Source organism: Anolis carolinensis, chromosome 4 (genome assembly GCF_035594765.1).
Source record: "Anolis carolinensis isolate JA03-04 chromosome 4, rAnoCar3.1.pri, whole genome shotgun sequence".
NCBI classification, from domain to species: Eukaryota; Metazoa; Chordata; class Lepidosauria; order Squamata; family Dactyloidae; genus Anolis; species Anolis carolinensis.
The window spans coordinates 152,166,368-152,183,439 of record NC_085844.1 but is presented as its reverse complement, the minus strand read 5'-3'; the positions used below and the strand labels follow the sequence as shown (position 1 = coordinate 152,183,439).

At 34.9% G+C, this 17,072-nt stretch overlaps 1 protein-coding gene across 17 annotated transcripts in view; it reads right to left on the bottom strand.

The window, feature by feature from the left end:
* Positions 1-1,349: 1,349 nt before the first annotated feature.
* Positions 1,350-17,072, bottom strand: part of znf644 (zinc finger protein 644) — a 70,265-nt gene continuing 54,542 nt past the window's right edge. For 16 of the 17 annotated variants that reach the window (XM_062978025.1, XM_062978024.1, XM_062978019.1 and 13 more), the window contains 2 exons: positions 6,848-6,950; positions 1,350-3,004 (listed from right to left, as the gene is read on the bottom strand). In XM_062978025.1, coding sequence (XP_062834095.1) covers positions 2,812-3,004; positions 6,848-6,950 — 296 coding nt within the window. In that variant the 3' untranslated portion in view covers positions 1,350-2,811. Of the gene's footprint in view, positions 3,005-6,847; positions 6,951-17,072 lie in introns of those variants that run through there. The other variant, XR_010005331.1, reaches the window with a different exon arrangement.

The following is a 17,072-nucleotide window of genomic DNA, read 5'->3' as shown; positions in this document are numbered from 1 at the left end:
AACAATAATACAGCCAGGATATTTAAAGGGTTGATTTAGCTACTGCCCTTAACATGACCCTTCACCACTTTTTCCTTTCCATACGGGGAAATAAAGCTCAAATCCCGTGAATACAACATAGACACGGAAGAATTTCTGGAATATTTTGGCAACTGGAAAAGTCACTCTTCTAACTGAAGCAGACAACTTTATGTATAGATGGTCAAAGCAAAGGAGGCTGAGGAAGAAGTGACCTACAGCCAGAAATTGAATCCTATAATTATCATGGAAGTAGGTCACATGTAGAAACACACCTTTCCTAGTTTTATTTCTGGTATTTCTATAAGTGATATAGGGATCTGATGAAGCCTTGTCCCAACAAGAAAAGCATTATTCTCTCTACAGCAGTGGTTCTCAACCTGTGGGTCACGGCCCAGCAGTGGGCTGTAAGAACGAAAGTCTGGTCCATGAAACTCTTCCCTATGGATTTATTTCTGCTCCTTTCCAGAGCGCTGACCACTGCATTCGATAGACCACATCAACCCAAGATTATTAAATATGATTTTCTGTAGGTGAGCTGATGGCGACTACTGGATGGCTTGTGTTCGGTATCAGAAACTAAAGCTGATGTGGTCTATCCAATGCAGTTTTCTGAATCAGCACCCCAAATTACCAAACCAAATCTAAAGTTACGAAATTGATTCGCAACCCTTTTGGTACTAATGTTGGGGAGTGGTTCCTTGTCAAAGTGGTTCCTGATCTAGGTAGTCCCTGTTTAAGTTGGCCCTGGTCAAAAAAAGGTTGAGAACCACTGCCCTACAGCAAGGGTGTCAAATTCATTTCCAGTGAGGATCACATCAGTCTCATTGTTGTCTTCAACAGGCTATTGAATCCATGAACATACAATCTGTGGATGGTGATAATAATAATAATAGTAAGAAGACGACTTTATTTGCATTCCGCCCTATCTCCCTAGGATACAGAAAGAGGGCCAAATTAAAGTATATTGGTCTGAATTCAAACTTATTCATGCTTAAAGCAGACCCACTGAAATCTATGGAACAAATAATTTATATTCTATTTATTTCAGCTGATCTATTCAAAGCATGATTAAGTTTGGAACTAATTCAATATATACAAGGAAGGCGGACACATTCCCGAGTCCCTTTGGAGAGAGGGGGCAGGATATAAATAAAGACTATCATCATCATCATCATCATCATCATCATCATCATCATCATCATCATCTGTGAATTAGTATCACTTTGACCCTTGTATTCTTCTTTGGATTCTTCATAATACTTAAAATCAAAACCAAACAATTTTGTATTTTACACAAAATGCAAAACAAATACTTCACATTATAGACGTTTCACTGTTTCCTTTTAACATTTTTATTTAGAGAGATATATTCTTGGTAAGGAGATATACCATGAGGAAATCAATTTCACTGGCTGTGAGGTATGTATATTCTCCACCAAAATACTCCTCACATCTCAACGGCTTTTATAACTTTATTTACACGCAAAACAATATCAATGCATTTCCTTGGCATAACTACAGTATTAGTCACCCTACATGAATAAAATGAAACATTACTTGCATTACAGAACCAGTTTTCAAAGAGGAGTTTGCTTCATTGTTGAAAAGTGACATTTTGTTAACAGCCAAAATATATTGTGACCAAGACATCTGCACCATATTTTTCCATCCTCACAGCACATTTATTTCAATAATTCTGTAAATAGATCCTTAGCATGAGCATAGTGTTACAGTTTCCATACATATAATTACATCCAAAACAAGTTCTAAAAGTCAAATTGTAAACATTCTCTTCATCTGTAGAAACTTTTCTATTTTGTGTCAAATGATGTTATGATTTATTTTTTAAAAAAACAACTGAAATATGACAAATGCAAGCTACGTCACGTAGTGAGCAATGCTTAGTACATTTCTACAGTATTAAATAAAAACAGGAGGCCCAAATGTCTTATAAGCAACTCATACCTCTAAGAAAATCATAAAAAGACAGACTTGGTAACAAAGGGGTGTTTTACAATAAAGAAAATGGTGAACAAGTGATGCAACAAATTGAAAGGGTAAATACCACTACTGCTGACAAAAGTTGGGAGGTAGCATGGATGCACCATTTTATTGTCAGTGAGAAATGCAAGTGAAGTAAAGAATATTTCCTTACCACAAATAGTTTCCAGTATGTACATAGTTTTTAGAAATCTGTTTAACAAGTTTCCCTCCATTTTTAGTACAAAAGAGTCTTGTGTGATTAAAAAACACTTACACAGCTAGATAGTACTAATTGCCCTATTTGAATGGAACAGTCTCTTGAACAATGAAGTACATGATATTTAATGCCCTAATTGAGTAAATTTCATTAGCATTTCTTTGTATCGTACAAAACACTACATACATACAAACAAAATAGAATATATTTTACTAAGCAAGGGTTTGTTTAATAAACAGAGCATTGATTCTGGTAACACTGTAAAGATTTCAAAAAACCTGTCTGAAGTACCCATGTGCAACAATTTAAAAACAGCTGCTGACATGTGATGGGCTTGTATCAATCTTGAATACAGTAATTGACAAAAAAGCCATAGTAAACTTTAAAAACACGTCTTCCACCCTATATAAAATATAAAGACTACTTACGGTAACTGCTTTAAGTACTCAATTGTTTGAATGTTAACTGTCATTCTTCTCCCCATTTTCTGGCTTTAGATTTTATAAAGAGATAATTTATTTTAACTTTAAAAAGACCTAACAAAATTATTTCAAATGTACATCCAATGCAATATGAAATGTTTCCGGATTCTATGAGGCGGCTTCAGCCATCAGGAAAGAAAAGGAAGTTTCAGAAATCGAGGCAGGTTTTTTAAGCAGTGACGTCACTTCCACCATGCCAGCCCCAGTCCGAGGAAGATTAACATTGACAATATGGCGCTGTAGGTGCTTTATCCAGTCCTCTTGAACAGACAGGGGACCTCGGAATACCAGGCCACAAAACCTGTGTTGTTTTTGAAATCAAACAGACAAGAAACGTTAGAAATTATGAAACTTTAAAGTATTGTGAGTCCTAAGATTAACTACAGAATCCTACCTTATTGGGGATAGACTTCATTGGCATTAATCCAATGATCTTTTACTACAGTTTCTAATATTTCTGGACAGATAAAACAGAATGCTTCAATTTTACCATCATACGTGTATTACCATATTTATTTGAATACAATGCACCATCGAATGTAATGAACAACTCAATTTTGCACATTACAGCAAAAGGATTTGTTGCCAGATGTAATGTGGGGAACCAGTGTCTGTGAAAAGGCTGGTGGAACACCGCACCCCTCGTCAGGTCTGGTGGGAAGCCGGCGGTGGCTGCGAAAGAGCTGATGGGAAGATTTTCCCACCCTTTTCTGGCCACTGCCAGCTTCCCAGCACTCCTAATGGAGGGGTGTTGCTTCCCATCAGCCTTTTCGTGGCCACCACTGGCTCCCCACAAGTCTTTTCACTGCCACTGCCACCACTCCCTCCTCCATCTCTAGCCAGGATCTCTTGCCCAATGGCGAAGGCAGGTTTACGTGCGCAATTCTAATAAGCCACCAACTGTAATGCATACCTCAATTTTGGTGATGTAATTTAGCCAAAAAAGGTTTTCATTAAATTTGAGTAAAATTGTACTATTTTAATGGATCATTATCAGTGATAGTTAATAAGGTTTCTTTACTAAAACATTAATGCTTGCATATAGTCAAAGCAGCATAGCCAAGACAAGATGGAAATACAGTGGGTTTGTCTTCCTTCAAACTAGGGTTAGTCTTACATTTACAATGAAGAGCTTGGATGTGTCTTATTTACCCATCTAAGAAATTAAATATTGAGGGAACAAGGCTATATTACAATCATAAGAACATGGTACCTCCATGATCGTCTAATCCAGCTCCCTCCTCCCTCTTGAGGTGTTCTAACAGGGTAATACATGCACCCAGTAAGAAAGACACATGTGAGATTCCTAATATATGTACTTACTTATATACTCATGTGTATCTAAAACATTTTGTCAAAAAAAATCAACCCCTTCCCCGCAAATTGGGTCAACTTATCCACGGACCAACATGAGTAGTATATTTAACTTACCAATAAAGGAACCATCCCCTTCTCTGAGGGGGAAAGGAAAGAACTTAGTTCATCCCAGGAAAACCTAAAAGAAGCACTAACTCCCCTCTCTAAGCTATGGTGTTGTTTCTAGCCATTTTGAATTTTCAAGATGGGGAAATGGTGGCAGTGGCCAGGGGTGGTCAACACTCTGAAATGGTACAGGTGCTTTTCCCTCTCTGCGTAATGACCATTGAGTTATCTATGGGTCATATCAAAATCCATAATTTTGGCCCCAAAACTGTCTTCAATTCAAACATGAGGATGTAACTAATAAACAGTAAAGTAACTAATGAACAGGACTTCTGAGTTCTGTCTAGCAAATACACTATAAGCATTTATTTATTAGCGGCATATTACCAAGTTTCTCAGTCAAAAAGTGTTCCAGAACAGTTTACGTATGATCAATAAAAAAACATGGCAACCATTATTTGAAAGACTGACAACAACTACTAATGGAAAATGCTGCACTTCCTTTCCTATTTTGGAGAGGGGGCAGGACTTACAAGCTATCCAATATTATCTGAATTTCAGCTCAAAGAATTCAGAACTGTTTTTCTGAAGATTTCTGCCCCAAAAATTAGAAAAACTGAAAACGGGGGGAAAGGAGAATGGCTTTTGGAATGATTTCTATCAAAAAGATGAATGTAGTGTTTGAGAAAATATTTACATTTACATTAATTTCAAAATTATTTCTAAAATCTATATAATAGGGAAACATTTGTGCAAAATAATTATGTATGATTATAATCATACAGTATCTAATCATTGCAATTTCTGGTCTTGGTATCCTTTCCTCTGTTCTCTTATGGGACGTAATGGTTTATGACACTATGAGAGATTGGAGAAGAACAAAAATTCTCTATTTCAGTGATTCTCAACCTGTGGGTCCCCAGATGTTTTGGCCTTCAACTCCCAGAAATCTTAACAGTTGGTAAAGTGGTTGGGATTTCTGGGAGTTGTAGGCCAAAACACCTGGGGACTCACAGGTTGAGAATCACTGCTCTATTTAAATAATGACAATGGTTTCTTCTGTTTTTACTTTTATTTTCATCTGCTCCTAACAAAGTGGCAAAACCACTGAGGCTCCTCACTGTTCGGGATTTTGTAATGCTATAAAGGGAATTCAGTTTATAATTATTGTTTGATTAACATTTGACATCATTTTATGCTAAACAAATGATATAGTTGGCTCACATGATGCATACGATACAATATGTTCCTAGAGTCAGAAAGTGATTTTAAATCTGGAAAGGAAACTAATACATTCTTTTTTTAAATATGATTTTTATTCAAGAAACCAAAATTCCAAATATAGTAGCCAACAAAAAACGTATAAAAGAAAAACATATTAAAACAGAATCTGCATCGAGAAAGTACATCAAAGTACGGAGTTTTCTTAATGTATTAATAAGGTCAACAAGTAAAGTCAACAAAGATACAATCATGATATATTCTTAATAACATAAAATAATGATAGATGTAACAATAAAGAAGCACCTAGTTTAGTTTAAAACTTTCACCATCTAAAGTATACCGCATTTATAGTTCTAATACATTTTTTCTAATTTCTTGAATATGTTTAGCTTTTTTCCCCTCCTATCCTTTTCCATTTTCTTTGTGCCACCTTCACCTGGACCACCTTATCTTATCCTTTATCTCAAGGTTTTCATTGTTTCTGTTGCAGGTTGTCCCTCTGTCCTTCTATAAAAATTAATTTTATAAACTTCCCCAAGATTTTCCAAAAGTCCATTTGTTTCCATATTCCTTTTTTTAAATTTAATGTCACAAGTCAGTTTGTCATGAATCGTTGTGTTCCAAATTTCTCTATACCATTCCTCCAATTGAATTTTGCTTTTATCTTTCCATATTTTTTTTGCAATTATCATCCTAAATGGTATTAATAGGTTGGAAATTAATTCCTTCATTTCTTGTGTGGATATAGTATTATCATAAAATGATAATAATGCTATTTCTGGTGTAACCATTTATCTCTATTTTTATTATCACTCTTGTATAAGTTTACATGACCACCACATATGGATATATGAGCCTAATTCTTGCCCTCCTCTCCAGCACTGATTTGAATGTTTCTCCTCTATCTGATTTAATCTAACTGGTGCTAAGTAACATCTCTATTATTTTATAATCATTTTCTTTAATTCTTATAGACATATTTTTAAGATGCACATGCTCCATATTTTTTCCATTCTTGATTATTCCCTTCTTTTTCCAATTCAACCAGAAGTTTTCATATATTTTTTTCAAAAATGACCCCTTGTTTAATTTTCATCATTTTTACATTTCTACATATATTATCTGAAAATAAAACATTGCTTGGGAGAGCTTTTAATTGTCAAGTTTTCATAATGAAGGGGAAGATAAACATATCAAGCTGAAATCATGTTTCAGGTTAAAACTGCTGCCTAAATCCAACTGCTAGTATAAGTAGAGTAAACCTACTGATGACATGAAATTTGCCGAAGTGCTGATTTACATCCAGCAATTAATTCAGTGATTTTCCTCTAGTTGAACTAACAATTGGATTAAGTCTTATAATGCTAAACGCAGGCCTTAGTTCTGTTTATTTTTTTTCTCAAGCATACTGACAAAAGTATGGATGTAATCAATAACCATTCAAACAAATATAACTTCAGTAGTTGTTTCCCATTTTCCATGATAAACCCACATATACCTGCACCGGAGTATGTAAACTTCATCAGCACCATGAGGTAATGACAGCATTTTTTTCTTGCTCCCAGATCTTGATCTTGATTTTTTTTGTTTACAATCTACGGCTATTGAGACAAAAAAAGGGTCAGATATGTATATCTAGAAATTGATATGGAATATTTTCTTTCTCTGAAATATGCTGAAAATAATCTCTCACTTTTTTGTAAGTTAAAACTACAAAACTTGAAAATGTGAAACATGAATTCTTCTTAAAACTAAAGTATGGAACCATATTCATGCATAAATAAATGTAACATGCTTGATGCATTTGTTCCAAGCTTCATTATATAACAGGTATTTTATGATCAATCCATATATTCTTAGAATGCCAGTTTTCATAACTGTTCAAGCATCATGCTTTGCTTGTGGATTATATCAATTCAGAGGCTTTTCACTGTAATTAAAATATCAAAGTCTATTTCCATCATGCAGCCATAACTAAAAAAGGATCAATGATTAAATGTAAAGTATGTTTTGACAAACTTCACAACTACAACTTATATATATATATATTACTTTGAAGTGTTTTCTGTATGCTAAAGGAGTCTCATAATATTGGGTACATTTCCGTTAAATTCGTGTAAGATTTTAATGATCAACATCTTTCGTTAATGCAGAATACCTCTTAACCACATGTAGAAGATCTCTTAATTAGATATCATATATGCATGAGGCAACCATTGAAAGATCAACTTATATCAGCTGATGGGTTATTTTCATTTAGTATCATGGGGAAATGAACTGTTTTTAGATACAAAAGAAAATAATGAAAAGAAAGACTGTATTGCCAAGGATGTATTATTTAGCCTTCAATGCATCAAAAGCCTGTATTAAGGAAACTCTTTCTATCCCCTTCATATGTTCCTCGCACACCCATGTGCGCATGCACATACACATATGAATGTACATAGAGTAACAGCACTACAGAAAAAGACGAATTAAAGCAAGAATTATACTAGCTAAACTTCCATTTCAGAGGGAAATTTTCAAAAACGACATGAAGTAGAATACTCTCAAAATAACTGGTTTTGTCTCCCAGGGAACTAATGAAATAGGAAAGAATTGAGGTGGAACAGTCTGCCACCTTAATGCCTGCGCCAAGGTCAATGTTCAGAGACCCCATACTTCCATCAAGATAAATCTTCATAATAAGAACTCCTCTGTACCTTAAAACTTTTAAGAAGTACAACATTTAGATAAACTGAAATCCATAGGTTCAGGGTGTTGCTCGATGGGATGATAATGTGTTTCCTATCATGCAGATGACAGGAAAGAATAAAAAATAGAAAAACAGAAATTTACTGGGCTATGTGCACTCAAAATACTAGGCAACATTGCATAAATTACCCTGGGACATATTAATTGTTTTGATACAGGTACTGACACTATCTACACCAGGGGTCCCCAAACTAAGGCCCGGGGGCCGGATGCGGCCCTCCGAGGTCATTTACCTGGCCCCCGCCCTCAGTTTTATAATATAATATATTGTATATACATATAATATTGATAATAATATTATAATGTAATACAATATAACACTAATAATAATACCATATAATAATATTAATTATATATTCTATATTACATATAATATTACTAATAATAGTATAGTGGTATAGTTCAATATAGTAATATTTAATGCTAATATTGTGCTATGCTAATAATGTAATATATTGTATGTACATATAATTTGTAAGCCACTCTGAGTCCCCTTTGCGGTGAGAAGGGTGTGATACAAATGTAGTAAATAAATAAATATTAAATAAATAAATTTTAGACTTAGGCTCGTCCAAAGTCTGAAAGGCACACAACAACAACAACAACAACAACAATCCTAATTTACTTGACTATCTCATTGGCCAGAAGCAGGACCACACTTCCCATTGAAATCCTGATAAATGTATGTTGGTCAAAATTGTTTTTATTTTTAAATATTGTATTGTTCTTACATTGTTGTTGTTGTTGTTGTTGTTGTGCACTACAAATAAGACATGTGCAGTGTGCATCGGAATTTGTTTGTATTTTTTTTTTCAAACGATAATCCGGCCCCTCAACAGTCTGGAGGATTGTGGACTGGCCCTTGGCTTAAAAAGTTTGAGGACCCCTGATCTACACAAACAGAATTTTCTGGTTACTTCCTGAAGGACAGACATGGACAGAAGTTAAAGGATACATAGCTCCAGACTAGACCTGCATCCATGTATTTTATTTCTTGTTTGAGAAAGAAGCAGAAAAATAAAGCTAAATAAATATTTAAGCCCATTTCCACCTGAACAACATATTCAACAACAGAGGAAAATCCATCTAATGTGAACTAACTGATAAATTCTCATTTTTTCTTTGTTTTTCCAAGATAAACCAAGCCTTCAAAACAAAAGTTGTATCCACTTCCCAATTCATACCAAAGAAGTAACTTCTGTTACAAATAAATGTTTTAGAAATTTGAAATTACACCTTCTATCTGTTTCAATGCTAGCGTCTCTTCCACATAATACCGAGAGCTATAATACTTCTGAGGATCTGATGTGGCACTTGGCTGAAAACAAGTGCCATAGCAAATTGTCCATACCAATGACTGTACTATCTGCAGAAAAAAGGCAGCCTAATGACCCTTGATATTTGGCTTTTGCAAGACTCAAAATATTAGAATCTTATTAGAAAACATACAATGCCACATGATACTGCCAGGCAATCAGATATTATGATGTTAATTTCATATTATGTGTCTGCTAATCACAAACACCAGCTGGCTATAAAGGGAAACCAGCTGAACTAGGGCCATAAAACCAAATTTGGATAAATAACTATGAAGTGCAACACAGATTGCAAATACTGGGGTTCTTTATCACTACCAGTCTGGTGATTCAGAAATTCTGGTCGATATTGTTATGCCACGTTTTGAGGGAGATAAAAAAATATCAGACTAAGAAAATTACTATATTACTGAAGCGTAAAACTAAATATTTGCAAAAAAAGGATGAAATATCACTGTACAAGACTGAATATCTCACCTCTATTTCTGAAGTTAATGCAGCTTTGTTAAAAGACATAAAGCAAGAGAGTATACAAAACTCCGACTTACAAATGACTCATAGTTAAAAATGGAGATGAGACAACAGGAAGTGAGAGAAATCTACCCCTTGGAAGGGAAATAAACTCCTGAAAGAGTTATCAATTGAAAAGATTATTTACAGAAGCTTTATCACCAATCCTTGTTTCCACAACAAGCCACATTTTTCAAAATCCAATTATCACAGGGACAGAAAGTGAGGTGAAATCTTTTGAAAAGGGGCACAGAATGCAAAAGAAATACCACAGGGGTGTTAACCCTTCCCTATGCTATCCAAAGCTAATATATAAACACTAGCTTTGCCCGGCCACGCGATGCTGTGGCTTATGGAAATCCTTTGTTGGCCAGGTGGAATAGCAGTGAATAGCCTTGCAGTCTCAAAGCCTGGCCATTTTCTGGAGTAGCTGGAGTTTTTTGTTGTATGAACGTAGAGGCATGGATGAGGGGTTGTGCTGCTAAGTTTAGTGTTTCTGGGATGTGTAGTTTTGTTGTTTTGTCCTAGGCCGAAATTTCATTACCCTTTTATATATATAGATATTTGTCTGGAGTTACACTTAAAAATGTACCTGTTCTGACTTACAAATTCAACTGAAGAACAAACCTACACAATCTATCTTGTTCGTAACTTGGTGGCTGATTGTATACAGCTTCATGAAATACTAGGACAATAAGTTTCTTTTTCTGTGCTTAAATTAAATGTTACTAGGGGTCTCCAAACTAAGACCCGTGGGCCGGATGCAGCCCCCCAAGGTCATTTACTTGGCCCCAACCTCAGTTTTAGACCTAGGCTCACCCAAAGTCCAAAATGACTTGAAGACACACAACAATAACAATCCTAATTAACTTGACTATCTCATTGACCAGAAGCAGGCCCACACTTCCCATTGAAATCCTGATAGGTTTATGTTGGTTAAAATGGTTTTTATTTTTAAAAATTGTTTTGTTCTTTCATCGTTGTTGGTTTTTTTGCACTACAAATAAGATATGTTCAGAGTGCATAGGAATTTGTTCGTATTTTTTTTCAAATTATAATTTGGCCCCTCAACAGTCTGAAGGATTGTGGACCCTCTGCAGCAGCATGTTTATCTCCCCAGGGCTTTTCTGGGCCCCAGGAAGGCAGTAGCCTACCTTCCTTGAGCCCAGAAGAGCAGGGGAAAGAACCACAGCACTGTCAAGCACACTTGGCAGCGGTGCGTTTATTCACCGGGCCCAGGAGGGCAGCAGCTCACCTTCCTTGGGCCCAGAAGAGGGAGACAAGCATACCGCTGCCAAGTGTCTCTGCCTTGGCCCTCCTCTCAGTCTGGGGACATGGTGGACTCCTGCGTCTGCATACTGAAGGGGAAACCAAAGCAGACGGGGGGCCGGGACAAAGAGCCCAAAGAGCCATATCCAGCCCACAGGCCTGGGTTTGCCCATGCCTGGGCTACACGATACAAGAGTGATGGATTTCCCATAAAGTCACTGTGCAAATGGAGTACCGTACCATTTCTAGTCACAATTGCCTTCTCATTTGAAGAAAAGCTGATTGTATATTAATAATTTTTGTACAATAAGTCATCATTCTGACCTGTAGAAAATCAGGATTTCAATATTTTAAACCAGCTTTTCTCTTATAAAATACAAAACCCACCTGCATAATCACAGCTAAAAGGGGGGGAGGTACTCATTCAAATAAAGAGAGAAGGAATAACTGAAAAACCACTGAAATTTCTTAAGTACAGTAGAGTCTCACTTATCCAACATTTGCTTATCCAACATTCTGGATTATACAACACATTTTTGTAATAAATGTTTTCAATACATTGTGATATTTTGGTGCTAAATTCGTAAATACAGTAATTACTACGTAGCATTACTGCATATTGAACTACTTTTTCTGTCAAATTTGTTGTATAACATGATGTTTTGGTGCTTAATTTGTAAAATCATAACCGAATTTAATGTTTAATAGGCTTCTCCTTAATCTCTCCTTATTATCCAATATATTCACTTATCCAATGTTCTGCTGGCCCGTTTATGTTGGATAAGTGAGACTCTACTGTACTACCAAATGTAAGCATGTCCAAAGTACCATTAGTAAACTATTCACAGATTTTCCATTACAGTAACAAATGATAAAAAAGCAGATGAAAATGACAAGATAATGTGTTTGCTTAGGACAAGTTAGAGCCTGATAGGATCCCACGAAGCATGGTAAAGCCAAGCTATCTGGCCCAATCAGGCACTTTGGGATAAGAGCATAAAAGACCTATAATGACATTTTAAACCATTTTGTGATATGAATTCCTTCTAGCATTTACACCTGTTTTTTTTTTAAAAAAAAAATTAGTACATTGTTTTCTGCACTGAGAAAACAGATTTTTGTATTGCTGACTCTTAATGCCATAATACAATTTGATGACAAATTTAAACTGAACATACAGTCAGAAAACAAGCAGACTGCATGTGCACAATGTAATATGAAATCCACTAACTAAGATCATAAATAACTACATAGGTAAATGCATAGTTATTGTTTTAGAAGAACACATTGACAGAAAATATGTAGAATATATGTTCCAAGTATAGTATGAATTCCTATAACATATATTTAAAAAATGGAAGTGATTATGTAATGTACATATTTTCTTTTAAAAACTGGTTAAGAAGCCATCACTGATACAGCATCAATGAACATCCACTTTTATCTGTTTGGTGATCAGACTTCTGTGGAACATAAATATGGTAATGGTCATGTATCCATTTTATGAATAAACTACAACTGGAAACCTAAATAGCTCCTCTGCTTATAACTCTGTGAAGAATACATAATCATCATTATCATTAAATCTTATATCTGCACTGTGCTGTTTGAAAACAAGCATATAGGAATGACCATAACCTTCTTGGAAACAGATTATACTTTACTCCACTGATTTTGCACTATCAACTGTTCCTATCATGCAAATATACTGCAAACATTTTGAATAGCAACTTAACAATGTCAGGGATATATATTGGGATACTGTCAGTTTGCAGCTGTGACATCTGGAACTACGTACAATGCTGCCCCAGGCTAAATTTCTGCCTCTTCCAGCAAAAATGGGTCATACCACACCTGGTAGGCATGGGGCTGCATGCCTGACAGTGTCCTCACCCGAACAAACAGGCCAGATATGTTAATATGACATCCAAAGGATACTGCTTGGAGGTGTGTGTATGATTTGAAGCTGCTTAATCTCCAATCTGGGGTGCTCAACACACAAAGTATACTCATTTCTGTGTGAATTGGGAGTTATTTGAATAATAGAGTCCTCCATGAAGATAAAATCACCTTAAATAAGTCATGGGCCAATTCCTCCCTTCCTCAGAACTATCCAGATTAGCTTTTAGAGATGAAGAAAACTCCCTGTCAGAGAAGAAAGAAGGGGCCATAAACTTTACTTCCATTAATTTTCTTAAATTAACTTACTGTATCTTAGAATTTAAGCTACAGTATTAAATGCAATACTTGGAATATATGTGACTATTTAACAGACTTCACAAATAAATCAGCAGAAAGGTACAAATTTACACACACAATCTATCGCCTTCAATATGTTTTACCGTACTCCAAAATTAAGCACTCTCATTTATCTATGAATGTGACACAACAGGAAAATAGAATATTTATCAGTATCTCATGGAATATTAAAAAAAAATAATTACCAGTGAAGGATATGTATACAGTATTTGCTTAATTTTGCAATTATTTCCTCCAGGGGCAAACCAAGAATGGGCAACTTGGAAGTCCCTGAACAGACTCAAAAGTGGAGTGGGCAGATCAAAAGACAACCTGGCAAAATGGCACTACCTAGAAGAATCCTACACCTTTTACGACTGTTGAGGAAAGCAGACAACTCCCCATCTGTATGCTTGTCCGCAGTGTTCTGCCTCATGTACTGAAGAAGAATTGTCTGAGGCTACAAACAATGCGATTGCTGTTGCCCGTTTTTGGTCAAAAGATTTTTAGCCACTTGTGTTCCTTCTATTTTTTTATCAGTTTTATACTAACTTATGCAACGCTTTTGACACGAAATAAATAAATGTTTAATTTTGCCAAGCCTGTCTACAAGGCATATGACAGAAAAGCAGATCAACATCTAAACAGAGTAAATATATGAAACAAGGAATGTTTTTTGTTTGTTTGATTGACAGAAAGGGTATTCATATCTGCCACCTGGTCTCAATCTCTCTCATTACATCAAACCAGAAAGTAAAATGGTAAGACTACAGCCCACGGAAGCTGAGATAACTGGAAGCAAATAGTGTCTCTTGCTTGAAGGCATTAAAGATATAAAGACAAAACATGAAAAGTGCAGGGTAAATGCTTGAATGTTAAGAGAAGAAACTCTAAGAGGCACAGCAAAGTTTAAGTGAAGACACAAGGGAAGATCTCAGGAGATAAAAGATCTGAGAGAATAAGTGAAGCCAACCCTAAATATATCAAACTGATAAATTGCCAGAGAACCATCACTGGTTGAGACATTTTCTTCAAAATATTTATAAAACAAAAGCCAGTTTTAACAATGTGACAGTTATTTGAAGTCCATAGCTAGTGAGGCACATAGATTTTTTAAAAAGTGGTGTAATTTGGCATCAATAGAATCCAGTTTGCGAATTCTAGAATTGGCAAAGAATCTAGGGATTGAATTAATTTTTCAAATGCAAGAAATATTTTGTCAACAATTACACAAAGTGTGAACTGATTTACAGAGTAAATGTTTTCATTATTATTACTTGCCACTGTGGTCACTTCTGACTTTTTGCAATATAATTAATTACATTACGTGTAAGTTCATTATATTCTTCATATCTGATTTTGTGGTTACTCTTCTGGCTTGGCACTCAAACAAATTATCTATTTTACACTTGAAATTAATGCAAGACAAACAAAATCAAAATACAACTAACTTCAGTAGACAGAGCTCCTTAAATGCATTTACCATAAAAACACATTAAATGAAACACATACTACTTAAATTGTGTGTTTGCCTATAGGCCCTTAAAGTACCTAAAGTGTGTCACCTGAAGTGAACTAATATTACTTTTGCACTCAAGAATTAAATGGTGTTTCACTATGAGATGAAAATGAAGAGTCATCGTGTTTCAAAGGCAGAACCATGAAACATTAATAGTTCAAGAGCCAAACACACTGCAGAAATGAAGTAATGAAAATTTATTTGGGATTTAATTAATAATTTTGTTCTTGCTACTCCTTGCCTTGCAATAGCACTTTATAAACAAAGTATTATGTAGAAAATATTGTTTTGCATGATGAGCAAATATATTTTCCCTACTGAAAAGCAGACTTTTTCAAGTTCATAGAAAATTTTGAACTTCAGATTTAAGAGTTCTGTTTGCCTTAAGATGGGATTTCATGTTAAGAAGAAATTTAATATAGTTTAAACTTTATTATCAAAATGAAATACCCAGTTGGTAAATGATAAAAAAAAAACAGAACCTCTTATTCAGTTATTCTCTAATTGCACTAAGGTGTCTTAAACTTGACATGAAGCTTGAAATGATCGCCAAAGATAGAATAATCAACAGATACAAGGAATGCTAAGTGGCCAGACCTTATTCACCCTATCTACAACTCACTTCACCAAATAGCAATACAATGTCAATGTAGTTGTCTAAGAAGAGTGAAGTTTCCCAACTTGACACTGGGTATTTTGGCCTATAACACCTGTCTTAGCTGTAGCATTTGCATCTGACTACTAGACTAAACTGACTATTAGATGAAAGGACATAAATACATTCTACATGCTACTAAACAAGCAAACACAAAGTAGTAAAAAAATGCCAATGTCTTGCTCAGAAGCTAATGTAGCCCTGAGAAAATATTGCTTTCAACTTCAGTGACTTTTAACAGTCAATTGTTTTTCTTCTATTTCAATGCAAAATACAAAAGGACCCACAGCAATTGTCACATACAAAAATAAAGGTCATTTGTGAATACAATTATGTAACTAGGGCAAGAAACTGAGAAAAATGCTGAAAGGAATTTGTGCTCTTGGCATTTTCTTCAAAAATATAAAGGAACAAAATCTAGGAATGCAAGGCATTTAAAAATAAAGCTGAAACACTAAAAAAAGAACTATGCAGTATACTGAGCAGATAATCTTTGAACACAAGGGCATTACATTTTTAACATAATAGAATACAGATTGAGCATCCCTCATGTGAAATTTCTGGAAGCATAGGTGTTTCAGATTTTGGAATATCTGTATTTAGGTATGAATCCACAATAAGATACCTTGAAGATGAGATCCAAGTCTAAACACAAAATGCATTTCATTTTCATATATACCTTACACATTTAGACTAAAGGTAATTTTAAGGAGTATTTTTAATAATATGGACATTTTGGAATTCTGGATAAGGCTCAACTTGTAATTTTAGTAAAAGGATTTATTTCTTAAATACAATTATTTCTTCTAAGAGCACTGACAGTGAAAAGGAAATGAGAGTTGTTTACAAAATATTCTAATACAACAGGAATCTGTTTTTAAACAAACAATAAACAGCAGAAGCATTAATTACTTATATTGTTTAACTGAGCAATCAAGCAGTTTGGGGTGAGGATATGGTTGAGTTATATCATCACCATCATCATCATCATCAAGGTATTTATTTCTATTTCATTAACGGAGAAATGCAGATTCTGCTTACAAAACCTTTCAAAAAATTGCATCAGGATCTGTTAACAGTTGCCTGAATTTACACATAATCTACAAGACAGGTGAAAACTCATGGCTCTCTGGATATTGCAATTTCTGAAGGGTTACAGGTTCCCTACCCCAAGATTAGGTTTTTGTAAAAAATAAAAAAATTAACTAGGCTTTTATATTCCACTATTCAGTGCCACCAGAAAGGCAGGTTACAGTACTATTGAAAGTACATAAAAACAATAATGCAAAGCACTCCAAATGATTCTGAATTTCTATCAATTTGAAAGTTTTATGATCTAGGCCACATGTGTCAAACTCAAGGCTCATGGGCTGAATCCAGCCAGCCATGTCATTTCATGTGGCATAAACACACAGACAGTAAGCATTTTTAAAGACCATTTGAATGGTTGTGTTTGCATTTT